The sequence below is a fragment of the Macrotis lagotis genome, chromosome 1, assembly GCF_037893015.1.
Source record: "Macrotis lagotis isolate mMagLag1 chromosome 1, bilby.v1.9.chrom.fasta, whole genome shotgun sequence".
Classification (NCBI taxonomy): Eukaryota; Metazoa; Chordata; class Mammalia; order Peramelemorphia; family Peramelidae; genus Macrotis; species Macrotis lagotis.
Window position 1 is genome coordinate 876,154,324 of NC_133658.1, and position 16,829 is coordinate 876,171,152.

At 42.6% G+C, this 16,829-nt stretch overlaps 1 protein-coding gene across 8 annotated transcripts in view; it reads left to right on the forward strand.

Annotated features, from left to right (window-relative positions):
• Positions 1–927: 927 nt before the first annotated feature.
• The window catches only part of SPATA21 (spermatogenesis associated 21), a 32,903-nt gene continuing 17,001 nt past the window's right edge, over positions 928–16,829 (forward strand). The window contains exons 1-14 of one of the 8 annotated variants that reach the window (XM_074218310.1): positions 928–1,121; positions 2,039–2,203; positions 2,632–2,733; positions 3,300–3,353; positions 3,622–3,881; positions 5,774–5,912; positions 11,351–11,443; positions 11,794–11,874; positions 12,027–12,107; positions 12,490–12,579; positions 12,777–12,866; positions 13,070–13,180; positions 13,885–14,216; positions 16,009–16,129. In XM_074218310.1, the coding sequence (XP_074074411.1) occupies positions 963–1,121; positions 2,039–2,203; positions 2,632–2,733; positions 3,300–3,353; positions 3,622–3,881; positions 5,774–5,912; positions 11,351–11,443; positions 11,794–11,874; positions 12,027–12,107; positions 12,490–12,579; positions 12,777–12,866; positions 13,070–13,180; positions 13,885–14,216; positions 16,009–16,129 (1,878 nt within the window). In that variant the 5' untranslated portion in view covers positions 928–962. Of the gene's footprint in view, positions 1,122–2,038; positions 2,734–3,299; positions 3,354–3,621; positions 3,882–5,773; positions 5,913–11,350; positions 11,444–11,793; positions 11,875–12,026; positions 12,108–12,489; positions 12,580–12,776; positions 12,867–13,069; positions 13,181–13,884; positions 14,217–16,008; positions 16,130–16,829 lie in introns of all 8 variants that reach the window. The other 7 variants (XM_074218311.1, XM_074218312.1, XM_074218313.1 and 4 more) reach the window with 7 other exon arrangements.

Genomic DNA, 16,829 nt, shown 5'->3' on the forward strand with positions numbered 1-16,829 from the left:
GGTGCAGGGCAAGTGGGGCTGGATGGCCTGCCTGGGGCCACATAGCGGGGTGATCTTTGGGTGTCTGGGGCTGGATTCGGACCCAGGTGCTCCTGGCTCAAGGGCCAATGCTCTGTCTGCCACCCAGCCACCCCTACTATTATTACTATTTTATTTTATTTTGGGTCTTTTTTTCTTTTTCTTTTTTTTTGGTTTTTGCAGGGCAGTGGGGATTCGGTGGCTTGCATGTCACACGGCTGGGTGATTGTTGGGTTTACAAGGCTGGACTCGGGTGCTTGTGGCTCCAGGGCTGGTACTTCGTCCATTGCGCCACCTGGCTATACCTACAATTATTACTATTATTTTTTTATTTTAATTTTTTTCTCTCCCCTTTACTTTTTTCGCCCAAGCAAGTCTATCTATATTCATGAGGGAGGAGGGGTATTTTGTTTACTTGTAAACAAGAATATTTTATTAATGTAAAAAAAACATTTGTACAAAATGAGAATAAAAAATAAATTTTAAAAAATTTAAAAAAAATTTTTTTTAAAATGTTTTTGTTTTTGTGAGGTAATGGGATTAAATGACTTACCCAAGGTCACACAGCTAGGCAATTATTAAGTGTCTAAGGTCAGCTTTGAACTCAAGTCCTCCTGACTCCAGGACCAGTACTCTATCCACCACACCACCTAGTTACCCCCAGAAGAGGTTTTAAATGAATACTTTATTTTTTTCCTCAACAGTCTTCCTTTAAAACACTTGCTGTGATATGTAATTGACTGACAGAACCTACCAGGCTAGAAAAACCAATATTACAGCCCAATTATGGACTCTGAGTTTGTCATCCTGCTACCTCAGATCATCTATTCATCATCTCTTCCAGAGAACTAATACAGTCTGTCCCTTTAAAGTTCAGTCCCTGGAATGTGAGTGCCTGAGAGTTCTGAGGAAGAAACAATTGAAGGAGTAAGCAAGAGACGCCTATGGGTGGAAAGGAAATAGGAGAACCTTCTCAAACTCAAATGGGAGAAGGGCGGACCACCAGAGGAAGAGGGAAAAACTTGAAGGCCCGGTTGGCCTGGTGTGAAGTAAGATCCCAGGAGTGCCTTGGGATGCCTATCAGGGATATAGGAAGGAAGCAGGTAGGGGATAATGAATGAATCCAAGGGGGAGTTGGAGGGTTATGGGACAAACAGGACTACATGAGGGCCCCAGGTCCATTGCCCCAATTATAAGGACTCTAAGGCCACTTTGGGATAAATATGAGTACTGGTATTGTGGGGCAATATCTCTCATTCACTGGGTCATCTAAGCAAGAAACCTAACCTCCCTGGGTTTCAGTTTCCACCCCTTTTAAACAAGAGGGTTGGATTAGACTGTCTCCCTTCTAGCTCCAATATTCTATGTGCTAAGATACATAAGACCAAAATATACAAATACATACATACCTGTAACATATCCACATACACTCAATAGCCACCTGTATGTGCATCCCTGAACAAGTTCATTCGTAAATGAATGAGCCTATAAGCACACATCTCCACATATAACACATCTGCTTTCATCTACATACTCATCAACTTAAATCTGGAAGGTCTTCTAGTCCAACCCCCTCATTTTACAGATGAGGAAACAGAGGCCCAGAGAGCTGAAGTGACTTGTCCAAAAGAATAGGTACCCAGGATTTGATTCACAGCCTTCAGACTCTAAATCTAGGTCTCACTGTAACCATATAACTTTATTCTATTTTCTCTTCTTTTTGAGGCAGAGTTAAGTAACTTACCTAACTGATAAGTTCTGAAGCTAGATTTGAACTCAGGCTCTCTTGACTCCAGGTACCAGTGATCTTTCCAGTGTGACACCTAGCTGCCCTTTTATTCCATTTTCTAAGACCCATTTCCAGCTCTATCTCGCCTTCTTTGATTCTAGGAATAACCCTAGCCTGGAGTTCCAGAAATCCCTGTTCTCATAAAGCAGGACAATTTTTCAGAAGGATTGCTCTAGGCTTGGGTTACTGAACTTATAAAATGAACAACACCTTTTTGGGACTGTTTCCAAGGGAGCCCAGGTGCAGAGGCTGGTGCCTTCTCAGACTCCTATCACAGCTCAGGGTCAGCAACTGTCAGAACTGGATGGTGCTCTGGAGCCCCCAGTAGCAACAGGCAGGAAGAATGTCAACTACAGCAGAGAGAAAGTCCCAAAAATCACACCAGGAGTTGGTCAGGTAAGGTAGAGTGGGCAACTAAGTTGGGAAGCATCTGGGATTGGTCCATACCCCTGCCCATGCTTGCTAACTCTATAAGTTCTCAAGTTCACTCACTGTGACCTTAAGCTTTCTCTGAATTTGAGGATCATACACAGGGCCACATCAGGTTAAACCATGAAGATGGTCTGGCTTCCCCCCTTTGTCCTAGTCTACCCTCACTTCATCCTCCATTCCGATATTGACTCAAGGTGCCCCTCCAATTTTCGATCCATCTCTTCACTCTCCCTATCAAGTCTGGCATTAAAGATAAGGGTCTAATTTAACACTCAAATGTTAATGACTAACGTTATCTTACCATTCAATGACTCAAGGAGTTTTTCAGTCTCTATAGGACAAGAAATAATGCTTTAGACCCAGTGCATTAGGTTTTAGTAGTGAAACTTCAGGTATCAGGGGCAGATCTGATAAGAAGAAAGAAAAGATGTGGCAGCCAAGGACATGACTTAGGATGTTTGAGAGGCCATGGAGCTGGGCAAGAGTCACCTGGGGTGAGCAAGCCTGAATGGGTAAAAATTTCCACTGCTGGCGGGGGGACCCGGAGAGATGAGGTTTCAGGGTCATTATCAAAAGATAAAAACATTGTCTTCAATGCCCCTGCACATCATGGGATTTAGAACTAGAATCCTTACAGATAAGAAAATTGAGAGATTTACCCAGGCTCATACAGGTAGTAAATATCAAAGCTGGGATTTGAACTCAGGTCCTCTGACTCTCCATTCAGTGTCCTCACCACTCCATACTGTTTCTATGTGATGTGTAACAGAAGTTGACCGTACACAGCTAGGTGAAGCAGTGGATAAAACACAGCCTTGGAGTCAGGAGTACCTGAGTTCAAATGTGGCCTCAGGCACTTAATAACTACCTAGCTGTGTAACCTTGGGCAAGTCACTTAACCCCATTGCCTTGCAAAAACAAAAACAAAAAAAAAGTATACAGGTGAGGGCAAAGCCAACCCTAGTCTGTCTGACTGCCCCTGGAAAAACCTCCCATCCCTTTCTCCCTTCCCTTTTCCTATCTCTGGCTTCTCCTAAACTGCAGATCCTTTTCTCCTCAGATGGTGCTACACATTCTCAGCCTCATCTCAGAACAAGATAGAACTAATCTGAAGGTATTCTGCATGCCCAGAGGCCTAAAAACATTTTCTTCTACCTATTCACTATCTCTCCCAACTCCATTCTGGGCCATCCTGCCTTTGTCCTGCCCTGCCCTCCCAAACCTTGCCTCTGTTTTCCCCCTTTCCCCCCACCCCAATATCAGAAAGGATCCCCACTGGCCTGGGGAGGCTCCAGAAGGGTGGTGGATGATCAGTTTCCCCTCAACAAAGCCAAAATGGAGGCCAATATGTTTTGGGCGTCGGGGTGGGGTCTCTCCTCCAGGGGCGATATCCTTGGCTGAGTTCCATCGGAGGCAATTGTACCATCAGGGAGCAAGCTGGGGTGAAGTCTAAGACTGGAAAACACTCGGATCTGTGCCAAGCCAGGGAGCAGGAGGCAGGAGCAGGAGGAGCAAAAGGGAGGCTGACTACATTGGCTGCTGGGTGGTCAGAGCAGATCCTAGGACGGGGAGAAGTGGCAGAGAAGGGGCCTTTGAATGACAGGGCTAAGGGAAGGAGGCCTCGCTCTGGGGCCGGGGCCAGGTGAGTGGAGAGGACTGGCTCCAAAGAAACTTCACTTCCAGGGTCCAACCTTCTCTTCCCAAGGGTGCCTGGAATGTCCTCTCCCTCTGGGGAGGAGGGACAGAAAAGTATTTATGTGTCTGTATGTATGAAGCATGTGAGTGGGCTTGTGAAGATACATCTTCCATTTTAGCCCTGCCACATCACAAATTTCTGTATCAAAGTTTTGATATATCATGAGTTGGCAAAAGAAAATAAATGGGAGGGGGCAGCTAGGTGGCACAGTGAATAGAGCACTGGCCTTGGAGTCAGAAGTACCTGAGTTCAAATCTGGCCTCAGACACTTAATAATTACCTAGCTGTGTGGCCTTGGGCAAGCCACTTAACCCCATTGCCTTGAAAAATCTAAAAAAAAAAAAAAAAGTAAATGGGAATTTGGGGAAAGTTTTGTGGAAGCCACAGGTGACACCCAAAAGTCAGCAGACACAGAAAAAGTTCAGAAACTCAGAAATGCATAAAATATATGTATGGCATTGTATATTATCAACTTGTTTTGTCTTTTAATACCATAATAATTCAGACTTCTCTGGCACAAAGGGAGAGTCAAAACATTTTATTCCAGATCATAGCAGCACCCTCATGATGTGGAAGCAGTAACTGTATACATGTATCAGTGTGTGTTGTATGTATGATGATGTAGGCATCTGTTATATCTATGTGCTGTTTGTGTGTGCTTTGTATAGTCTTGTGTGTGGAATTTCTTGGGGCGAAATTGTATGAATGTATGACATGAAAGGCATAATAATGTAATAGAAAAGGACTGACCTCAGTGCTAGGAAAAACTGCATTCAAGACTCAGGAAGGAAAAACTGTCCAGTTAAATGATATGCAGATCAGCCTCTGAAGACTACCAGAAATAGTCCATTGAGAACGCATGGCAGTCACTAAATCAGCATTGGCTGAATTGGAAGTGATCTATACTCCCTTTAATATGACCACTGGTCCCAGGCTCAAGGACCCTTAAAATCTCTTGCTTTGTGGGCCAGGTAGAACAAACCCAAAGACTAAGGCCCTTGGACCATGTAGTTTCATGTGCCCTACTCAGATTTTTCTGACTGTACTTCAAGAAAAGCAGGTTCTGGATAGGTTCTTCCTGGTTAAGGAATGGAGACTAGCTGGCTATTGATCTTAGGCAAGCTATTTGCCCATTTAATGATTAATCTGCCAATGAGGTGGTCAGACTCATCTCTCAATCACCTCTCTGCTCTGACATTCTATATTCTAAGGACCTTCTCAGTTCTGACATTCCATGTTCTAAGCCCCCCCCCAACTCTGTTATCCTATGCTCTTAGGTCCTTTCCCCTCTGTCATTTTATGTTCTAAGGCCCCTCCCAACTCGAACATCTCTGTTCTGAAGTCCCTCCCATCTCTAACATTCTACGTTCCAATAACAGTTCACATTTACAAAGAACCCATCTGTTGCAAACATTCTATGTGCAGAAAACACCGTGCTTAGAAGGAGGTTAAGTGAAGCATAAAGATAAGACAGGATTCCTGCCTTCATGGAATTTGATGGAATCTAACAGGAGATAGAATACAATAGAATACAAACCAGAATATTCTAAGGGAAGAAGATAGATTAATTTTCTCAGGTGAGAAGAGTAGGAAAACTCCCAGAGGAGAAAGATGTGAACAGGGTTGGATGGAAAGTCAACTGGAAGAAATGGAAGGGGAGGGTACTACCTTTGGAGTCTCTCCCACTTTTGATATTCATGTTGTGGGAGACCACTCACACTCTGCTTCCATCTTCTGAAGGGGCTAGAGGAATCATAGAACTGACAGACCCTGGGAGGCAGCCTGTGGGGTGGAGAAGAGATTGCAAATGGCAACACACAGGTGACTCTCTCCTCCAGAAAAGATTCTTTCCGCTCAGAAAAGGACAGGACTGAATATATTTCAACATCATCGTCAGCCACCACGAGCATTCAGGGGTGTGAGGTGAAAGCTCAGCTTCGCTCGGAGAAGGCAACAAAAGGAGCTCATGAAAACCAAGTGAGTTTGCCTAGCTCAGATCTTCCAAGCTTTGTGGAGAGCATAGGGTGGGGGCAAGGGTGAATCAGGAGACCCACATTTTAGGAAGTTTCTCTTTATTCTGAGCCAAAGTTGATCATCTTACTGTAACATGCACCTCTTGCTTTTAGATCTGCCTCCTGTGGTTACCTAGAGTTAAATCTCCCTCTTCTCTGGGACAATCCTTCCAGTGCTTGAAGACAGCTAATCACGCAATCCCTTCTCTGAGTCTTCTCTTCTCTAAGCTTACTAATTCTGTTGAGTAGTTGTGTGACCCTGGGAAGAATTCCTTAACTTTGCCTGCATCAATTTTCTCATCTGAAAAATGGGGATCACAAAAGGATTTATCTCATAGGGTATGAGACTCAAATGACATAATGTTAGTAAAGTAATATTAGGAAAGTTCTTAGCACAATGCCTGGGTCATAGGAGGTGGTTTTTTGTTTGTTTGCAAGGCAATGGAGTTAAGTTACTTGCCAAGGTCACACAGCTAGATAATTATTAAGTGTCTGAAGTCAAATTTGAACTCAGGTCCTCCTGATCTCAAGGCCAGTGCTCTATCCACTGCACTGCCTAGCTGCCCCCATAGAGGGTATTTGATTGTTGGTTATTCCTTTTCTTCCTTCCTTGGGTGAGCTGGTTTTCTGATTCCTCACTCTCCCAGTAGTGCACTTCTGGACATTCTTCCAGAGTCACCTGCATAGGGAACACGGTCAATTAACTCAACTCTCATGGTCTACTCTTTCACTCTATGTTAGGTACACATAGGAGAGGTCATATCCTTTATCTTAACATCACTTACAAGATTTCCACTTCCATGATCAAGAACTCCCAAATTCCTTTACCTTTTATTTCTCTCTCTGTGTCTCTGTGTCTCTCCATTTCTCTGTCTCTCTGTCTCTATCTCTCTCTTTCTCTATCTTACCCCCTTCTCTCTCTCTTTCTGCCTTATTTCTTCTAAACATATTCTTCATGATCTCCATTCTTTCCACTATCTGTAAGTATTTCCTCAGACTATCATTCTTTTTTAAAAAAATATTTTTATTAATTTGTTTTTCCAATAACATGTAATGGTAATTTTCACCAATAATTTTTTATAAAGTTTTGCATTTTACAATTTTCTCCCTCCCTCCTTTCCCTCCCCCTCCCTCTGAAAGAAAGCAATCTATTATAGGTTCCACATGTGTAATTATGCTAAACATAGATCCATAATAATCATGTTGTGAAAGAAGAATGAAATCCAAACTGAAGAAAAAACATGAGAGAGAAAATAATACATAATACATAAGAGAGACGATCATTCTTGTTCAGGTTATACTCTTTTCTTTCCCTTCCAGACCATTTGAGAAATCAGCTCAATTCAATACTATTATCTATTCTTGAATCCCTTGTTCAATTCTCTTCTTGCCAGTCATTCTTTGCCCAGACCTATACCCAGATTATATCCCTCACCTTCCTCCCTCATTTCTGCTATCAAGCTTCAGAGTGAAGTAACAGAACAATGCTGAATGGACAGATTACAAATATTCATTGCCTAATTTTAACTAAACTTTTGCTGCAGCAAGATGATTCATCTCTATTCCCATTTGATATAATGGAACAGATGCTCTACACCTTATCTTCCTTCCTCAGGTCTTCTACTTCACTTCTTTGCTATTTCATAATCCTTCTGACATCATTCCCAACTGTCTCCTGTACTCCAATGCTGCCCTTTTCCATGCCCTTTTCTTCTCTCTAATGCAAGTACCCTTGATCCTATCCCCTCCAGCAAATTCCCTTTGACTGATTTTTATTATCTAAAAAGGAAAAATCCAAGGAACAAAGTTTCTGAGCACAATAATTTAATAGCAAAACTGGCAGCTTGCCAGTAAACCAGGTCATCTTATCCCTCAGTGATTAGTTAAAACTACAAATGAGTGCTTTATAGAGTTTATTTGATAGTCAAAAAGAAAAACTATATTCATAAAATTAATACATATTCATGATATAATTGATTAACCAAAGAATTTACTGGAATAGGGAAGTATAACAAAAATAGGAAGGTAGGTTGATTTGCAATATTAGGCTGCTGAGCATATTGAAAGCTGAATCGGACTGTCTAGGGAGGGATAAGTATTGGATATGATATTTTATTGGCTTAGAGCATGTCTATCAATCTTAATTTTTTTTGAAAGCATCACTTAGTAGTCTCTTAAGAGGTTGCTACTCTAGGTCTATGCAGCTTATTGGAAAGAGTAACTTGAAGGTTCAGGGGCTGCTGGAAAGATACATTTATCCTCCAGTTGCCAAAATAGGGAATTTAACTTTTTTAAATAACATGATATGATGATTATTTTTTATAAATAGTCATTACATAGATATACATATATCTATGAATATTCTAAACTACTCATTAACACATAATTACAAATAAAACCTTATCAATCTATTGATTTCTTCCTTCCATGTATTCCTTCTGCTCTCTAATCATCAGTTTCTCCTGGTTCCTTCCTTGCTACCTATAGGCATTCTCAAGTCTTCTCCATCCTTAGAAAACTCAAGATATCTTACTCTAGCTCTCATCCCATGTCTCCCCTCCCTGAAAAAGTCATCAAAGGATATCCAACATCTCTAGTTCCTCACTTCTCTACTTTTTGTGGAGTGCATGGAAATTCTCTCTACCAATGCAAATCAATAAATTCCTCTGTAACATACAGTTTTACAGAATTGCCCTGTGATGGGAGAGGGGCATCATACTTTGAGGACTTTCATAAGCTGGAAAGTTTCCAACAACTCAGGTGCTATTATTATCCACATTCTATAGATGAGAAAAATTAAGCTAAAAAAAAGTGACTTGCCTAGGATCACCCAGAATTTGAATTTGAATCCATGTTTTCCCAACTCTCCACATCCAACTTTCTATCCACTATGCCAACTAGCTAAAGGAGCTGGGAATGTTTAGCCAAAGAAGAGAAGTCTTGCGGGGACATAGGAGCTGTATTCAAAAATTTGAAGTGCTGTTACAAGGAGAAATAATTAGATTTGTTCTGTTTGGTCCAAAGGAAAAAATCAGGAGCAGTAGGTAGCACTTGCCAAGAAGCAAATTTGAGATTGATGCCAGCAAAAACTTCTTAGCTGAGCTGTCCAAAAGTAGAATTCAGCCTTTGAGGACAGGGTAGATGACCATTTGTTGGGTATGGGACACCGGGGATTTATTTCAGGTATGGGTTGAACCAGGATGGCTACTGAGGTGCCTTCTGACTCTCCAATTCAGTGTGTCTATAATTCTGCAAGAACACAGGAGGTAAAGAGCCCAATGACCAGGAAGGCATTGTCCTTGAAGGGTCATCCACATGAACCTTAAAATTGACAAGGAGGAGGCAAGAGTTGAAGCAAAAGTACAGGAGGCAGAAAGTAGCAACTAGAATTTGGACCAGAGGATATAAATAGATGGAGGGCAATTCAGAAGGTGGCCGTTATAAAGGGATGGTCAGAAAGTGACCCAGTCTATGCTTGCGCCTTCTAACTCAAGGATGATGGAGGGCATGAGAGTATAACCAGTTAGCACAGAAGAGAGGGTAGCCAGGGATGCAATATTGTCACAAGAAAGCCAAATTTCTGAAAATGTGTCCAAAGATACAAGGAATATAAGAAGAGATTCAGGATGAAGGAGAGTTCCCTATCAATAGATAGGGGATAGAGAAGGAAAGAAGGGGAAAAGGAAAGAACAAAGAACATAGAATGAAAGAGTGAGTAGAATGAAAAGAACATTGACTTTATTTTTTTAATTAAAGATTTTATTTCTTTTGAGTTCTACAATTTTTCCCCTAATCTTACTTCCTTCCCCCTCCCCCACCACAGAAGGCAATTTGCCAGTCTTTACATTGTTTCCATGGTATATATTGATCCAAATTGAGTGTGATGAGAGAGAAATCATATCTTTGGGGGGGGGGGGATTGCAAGGCAATGGGGTTAAGTGGCTTGCCCAAGGCCACACAGGTAATTATTAAGTGTCTGAGGTCAAATTTGAACTCAGGTTCTCCTGACTCCAGGCCTGGTGCTCTATCCACTACGCCACCTAGCTGCCCCTAGAGAAATCATATCCTTAAGGAAGAAACATAAAGTATAAGAGATAGCAAGATCAGACAATAAGATATCAGTTTTTTTTCCTAAATCAAAGGTAATAGTCCTTGGTCTTTGTTCAAACTCCACAGTTCTTTCTTTGGATACAGATGGTATTTTCCATTGCAGAGAGCCCCAAATTGTCCCTGATTGTTGCACTGATAGAATGAGCAAGTCCATCAAGGTTGATCATCACCCCATGTTGCTGTTAGGGTGTAAAGTGTTTTTCTGGTGCTGCTCATCTCACTCAGCATCAGTTCATGCAAATCGCTCCAGGCTTCCCTGAAATCCCATCCCTCCTGGTTTCTAATAGAACAATAGTGTTCCATGACATACATATACCACAATTTGCTAAGCCATTCCCCAATTGAAGGACATTTACTTGATTTCCAATTCTTTGCCACCACAAACAGGGCTGCTATGAATGTACTTGTACAAGTAATGTTTTTACTCTTTTTCCTCATCTCTTTAGGGTATAGACCCAGTAGTGGTATTACTGGGTCAAAGGGCATGCACATTTTTGTTGCCCTTTGGGTGTAGTTACAAATTTCTCTCCAGAAAGGTTGGATGAGTTCACAGATCATTGACTTTAAAGTCAGACAACCTAAGTTCAAACGTCACCTCAGTTACCTTTTTTACCTGGGAGACTCTGGAGGTAATTATTTAATCTTCCTGGACCTCATTTTCATCAGATGTAAAATGAGGGTGTCAAAATCAGTACCCTTCGCATTTTAGGCCTGTTATCCTATGATCTTGTGACTAAGAATAGGGAGGGCTAAGGCCAAACTGGATAGAAATGAGAATGTAGGAGGAGTGAGCAGAGAAGTAGGGTTTTTAACCTTACAGGAGATAGGTCAGAATACCAGTTTTTCCAGGATCTGGAAGTGGGAAGTAGAAACTTCTAGAAATGATATTATATAGGCAGGGCTGAATACTATGTGGGGAGAGGGCGTGATGGTGATGATAGTTCATAGAGGCCTCAGGTGATAAAGAAATCCACAAAATTTTTGTTTTGTTTTTCTTTCCAAATGAAGTATCCTGAACTTCCAATACTCACTACCCTCAGCTGATAGGAGCAGGGAATAGGAGGGCTTCTAGGAGGGGAGGACAGTTTTTGATTGAGGATACTTGGATCTTAGGGATTTGGGGGGGGAGGGGCCCTGGATGGTCAGATGGTGTGATGTTAGGTGGAAGCATGATAAGGTATCTAAGGAGAACCAGTGGTTATATTGGACTAAATGGCCTAAATTTGCATTCACTTAGTCTCCAATCAACTACCTTACGACAAAAGCTCCAAAAATGTGTTTCAATTTTCCCAGGGACTAGGAGGACATGGATTCAAGAAGACCAAAGGTGGATGTCCAGGTCTCAAGTCTTGTGGAGGGAGCACTAGTACCAGTGGTGAGGAACAGGTGAGTGGATTACATATGGGATAATCTCACTGGAAGTCTGGAGGATGGTGGTTTATTGGTCTGTGGCGGCTAGGTGGCACAGTTGATAGAGAACTGGCCCTGGAGTCAGAAGTACCTGAGTTCAAATCTGGCCTCAGACACTTAATAATTACCTAGCTGTGTGGCCTTGGGCAAGTCACTTAACCCCACTGCCTTGCAAAAACCTTAAAAAAAAAGAAACTTGTCTGGTGTCCAAGACTAGCTTATGATTATATTGAGCTAAGTGGGCTAGGGTGCATACCCTCAGCTTCCAATCACTGGGCTGGGCTCCAGAATGGAACTTCCAAAGATGTACAGATTAATTTCTTCAGGGACTAGGTCATGGATTGAAGAAGACCAGAGGAGGAGGTTCAGGTGTCAAGTCTGCTGTGGAGAATGCTGGAGAAGAGCAGGTTAGTGGCAACAGGCAGAGGGTGAGATGGTCTGGGTTGATGGTGGGAGATGGGAGATGAAGCAGAAGCATGGTCCAATGTCCAGTGCCAGCCAAATATTATATTGTGCTAAGTGGGCACAACATAATTTATTTTTGATTTAACTTCTCCAGAGCCCAGTATTGGGAAACAAGAAGACCAGAAGTGGAGGTTTAGGTGTCAAGCCTAGTGTGGAGAGTACTGGGGAAGAGCAGGTCAGTGGTGACAGGTAGATGGTGGGATGATCTGGGTGGGTGGTAAGAAGTGAGAGGTTTGGTAGAAGTATGGTCTTGTGTCCAGGCCAGCCAATGTTCATAATGGGTTAAGTGGTCTAAGTTGCCTCTACTAATTTCCAATCAACTGGGTTGGGTCCTAGGGTGATGTTTTCAAAGATGGACTAACTTTCCCAGGGACTGGGGCCTGGAGATAAAAAGACCAAGTATTGGGGCACAAGTCTCAGGTCTGGTATGGAGAGTACTGGTCCTAGAGGAGAAGAGCAGGTGAATGGTGACAGGTAGATGTTCAGATGGTTTTAGGTGATTGGTGGAAAGTTAAACATGGAGGGAATTCCAAAGATGTATGGATTAACTTCCCCAGGGCCTGGGGCATAAATTCAAGAAAACCAGAGGTGGCAATCCTGGTGTGAAGTCTCCTGGGGAGAGACCTAGTCCTACCGGGGAAGAGCAGGTGAGTTGATGACTGGTAGATAGTGAGAAGGTCTCAGTGGTTGGTGGAAGCAGTGTAGCTGAAGTATGGTCTGATGTTTAGGGTCAGTCACTAGTTACATTGGGCTAAGTGGGCTAGGGGGTCCACATTTAGTCTCTAAGCAACTGGGCTTTGCCCTAGGGTAGAACCTCCTAAAATATATGGATTAACATCCTCAGGGCCTGGGACCTGGATATAAAAAGAACAGAAATGGAGGGCCAACTGCCAAGTCTGGCGTGGAGAATGCTGGTCCCAGTGGGGAGGAGCAGGTGAGTTGGTGACAGGTAGATAATAGGAAGATCTGAGTGGATGTCTAAAAAGGTGGGATGTTTAGCAAAAGCATGGTTTGGTGTTCTGGGCTAACCAATGACCATGCTGGGCTCAGGACATTAGGGGTACACATTCACTCTCCAATCAAATGGAGTGGGCTCTAGGATGGAATCTCTAAAGCTGTATGAATTAACTTTCCTAGGGACTGGGGCTGGGATACAAGAAGACCAGAGGTGGTGGTCCTGCTGTCAAGTCTGCTGTGGAGAATCCTGGTCCCAATGAGGAGGAGCAGGTGAATGATGTCAGAGAAATGGTAAGATGGTCTCTGCGCGCAGTGGAAGGTGGGAGATGAAGTAGAAGCCTGGTGTACAGGGTCAGCTGATGGTTACCTTGGGCTAAGTAAGCTAGGTTGTTCACATTCCATCTCTAATCAGCGGAAGATGGGACCTTAAAAGATGTGTGGATCAACATCCCAGGACATAAGTTCAAGACTAGAGGTGGAGGTATAGCTGTCAAGCCTGGTATGATCAGTGATAGTCCTAGTGGAGAGAAGCAGGTGAATGATGGCAGGTAGATGGTGAGATGGTCTGAATGGATGTCTCCATAATGGGAGATTTGGGGGAGTTGTGGTCTGGTGTCTAAGACCAATTAATGGTAGCCTTAGTAAGCTAGTTTACACAGACCTAGTCACCAAACAATTCATTTGAGTCCAGGGCACAAATGAGTATCTAAACTTCCTCAGTGACCAGGTATACTGGGAAACTAAGTGTGATCCAGGTTTCAGATCTGATATGGAGAGTCCCATTTATTGGGATGGGGGGGTTAGAGGGCGGGGATGGGGGGTAGTAAATCAGTGACAGCAGACTGATGGTGAGATGGCCATGCGTTAATGGGATGTCAGGAGATTGAAGAAAACCAGGAAAGGTCAACATTAGCTGTCAGAGACCCCAGAAGTTTAGTAGTGAAAGTAGAGAATGAGTGGATCTCAGGTATGGATCCCTGAATTTTTATTAATAGCAGGAGGCAGAGGACCAGCCCTTTCCAGATCAACAAACTGAAGAAAAAAGTGAATTGATAGAGAAGGAATCTACAGACCCAGACAATATGGAGCAGCCAGAAACACCAAGCTCCCAGGAAGTCCAAGGTCCTCAGATCATCTGGATGTCCCCCCAGAGAGCAGAGGAGAATTCTGAGCAGTTTGAGGACAATATCCTAGACCAAAACTTCCAGCTCAGTTCAAAAAATGAGGAGGGAACACCTCTGCTTCTGATACCACTGCCTTTGGAGAAACTCTCATCTGACAGCTCCTACATACAATCCAGTCCAACACCCATGCAGCCTGAGGGGGGGTGAGGAAATCTTCAGCATCCTCTCTGCCAGTTCTCTGCCCTGGTTCACAGCCACCAGAATAACAAGGGGCCATGGGTCTGCAGAGGACTAGGGCTACTCAGAAAAGAAACCACTCAACCTGACTCAGAAAGACCTAGGTCTACAGTAACCATAGTAATTCCCATTAATTTTTTTCAAAACATTCTATTGCTTCTTTTTGTTTTTATATCAGCTTCTTTCCCCAAGTATCCTTCTCCAACCCACCTTCCCAGGAAACCATCCCTTAAAATAAATATAAAAACAAAAGAGAGGGGCAGCTAGGAAGCACAGTGGATAGAGCACCAGCCCTGGAGTCAGGAGTAACTGAGTTCAAATCCCAACTCAGACACTTAATAAATACCTAGCTGTATGGCCTTGGGCAAGCCACTTAACCCCATCTGCCTTGCAAAAAAAGAGAGAGAGAGAGAGAGAGGAAAAAGACAGTTCAGCAAAACTAACAAATATATTAACCAAGTACAACTATGTATGCATTGTTCTCCACCAAAAGTCTCCCACTTCTTCAAAGATGACGGAGAGATACGTTCCTATTTCTAAAAGTTCTCAATTCATAGACAATTTTCCTTACTGAAACAGGAGAGGAAAACGAGACAAAGCAAGGAAGTAATATCCCCAAGTAACACAACTTGTAAATGACAAAACCAGGATGCACACCTGAGATTTCTGAAATACAATTTTTCAGTCCATTCTATCTAATAAAAGGCCTTCAAGAAGAAACAGGGGAAGATAAGGGAAAGGGAAAATTGTGGATTTTAGAGCTTGGAGGGATGTAGGATTAGATCTAGCTCAGTCACAGTCTGAAATCCAAATTCAACAGGAGGTAGATGAAGGAACTCTAGAATTGCAGTGTAGAAAACAGGGGCCTTAGTTTGAACTCGAATTTTGCTCATTCCTAGCTGTGTAACCTTAATTAAATCCCTAGGTCTCTTTTAGAATCTTGTTGATCCCTTCTATGAATTGAGAGGGATGAAGCAATATGAGAAGGGACTTCCCCTTCTCTGCAGGAGAAGGCTCTGTGGGAGGGGAACATAGCATATAATATAAGGATTTTTTTTTTACTTTCTAAACTAATTGTGATGAAATTTTTTTTCCCCACTCTTTTTTAAGTCTTTGTTATAAGGGATGGCTCCCTGGAAGAGGAAATAAGGAAGGGACACATTAGTAAATATGTGTGATATAAAAACAAATGATATGATTGCACATGTATGACCTATATCAGATTGTCTGACATCTTGGAAAGAGAATGAGAAAAAAATTGAAACTCATTCTTATTAAAAATGACTGTTGTAGGGGCGGCTAGGTGGCGAAGTGGATAAAGCACCAGCCCTGGAGTCAGGAGTACCTGGGTTCAAATCTGGCCTCAGACACTTAATAAGGGCCTAGCTGTGTTACCTTGGGCAAGTCACTTAACCCCATTGCCTTGCAAAAAAAAATGTTGAAAATTACCTTTACATGTAATGGGGGGTGGGGGGAACTATTTACCAAAACAGAAAGGAGGAAAGAAAAAGAAAAAAGAAAATAACAATAAAATTTAATTTTAAAATAAGTAAAATTAATTATAAACATTAAAGTTCTTCCAGCTCTAAATCCTGTGAAGTAATCCCACTTAAAATATCCCTGACAAGCCTCCAATAGTAACTACCAGAAGTGGTTAACTTCTTGCCTACTACCAAGGCATATTTGAGTTTGGAATTTCCTCCTCCTCCTCTTGAACTTAGAAGGACACCAAGCTGACATTGTCCCTTCCTTGCTTAGGGAAGACGCTCCTAAGGCCCAGTTGATGCAAAGTCCACCAGTGCTGCCTCTTCATCTTCCAGGGGACCTAGACCTTCCAGAGAAGGACAACATGAAAGAAGGGACTGATGAAGAATGGAAGGTAAAGAGGGGTCATTGGGGATGGCAGATGGGAGGGGGGGGAATGTTTGGAGGGCTCAATTAGGGAAGAGCAATAGAAGAGAGCTGAGATGGGGAGGAAAGGCAGGTCTTTTGACACTTGGATATCTTGGGTTTACTTAACAAGAATGGCCAGTGATCTCACTTGGTTATAGGCTTAATGAAGTGAAATTCTAGTGGAGACAGAACTAATTTCCAGATTTTTTAAAAGAGCTTTTATTTCTCTTCAAACTCTCCTCCCAGATTAGTATTGGGAAAAGGTCTGGATGTGGAATTAGGAAGCATGGATTTGAATCCCAGCTCTGATAGTTGCTTTGGGGGTGTCTTGGCCCTTCTGGTTCCAACATTGTATATCCTAAGACCTTTCTCAGCTCTAACATTCTTTTTTCTAAGGTGCTTTTCAGTATTGAACATTGTGTTCCAAAGTATCTTCTAAGGGTGGCTAGGTGGCATAGTGGATAAAGCACCAGCCCTGGAGTCAGGAGTACCTAGGTTCAAATCCGGTCTCAGACACCTAGCTGTGTGGCCTTGGACAAGCCACTTAACCCCATGGCCTTGCAAAAAAAACAAAAAAACAAAAACAAAAACAAAGTATCTTCTAGCCCCAATCTATGTTTTAAGGACCTTTCTAGAATCTGTTCCAAGAGTCCTCTCAGCTCTGATAATTTGTTCTAAGGCCCCTC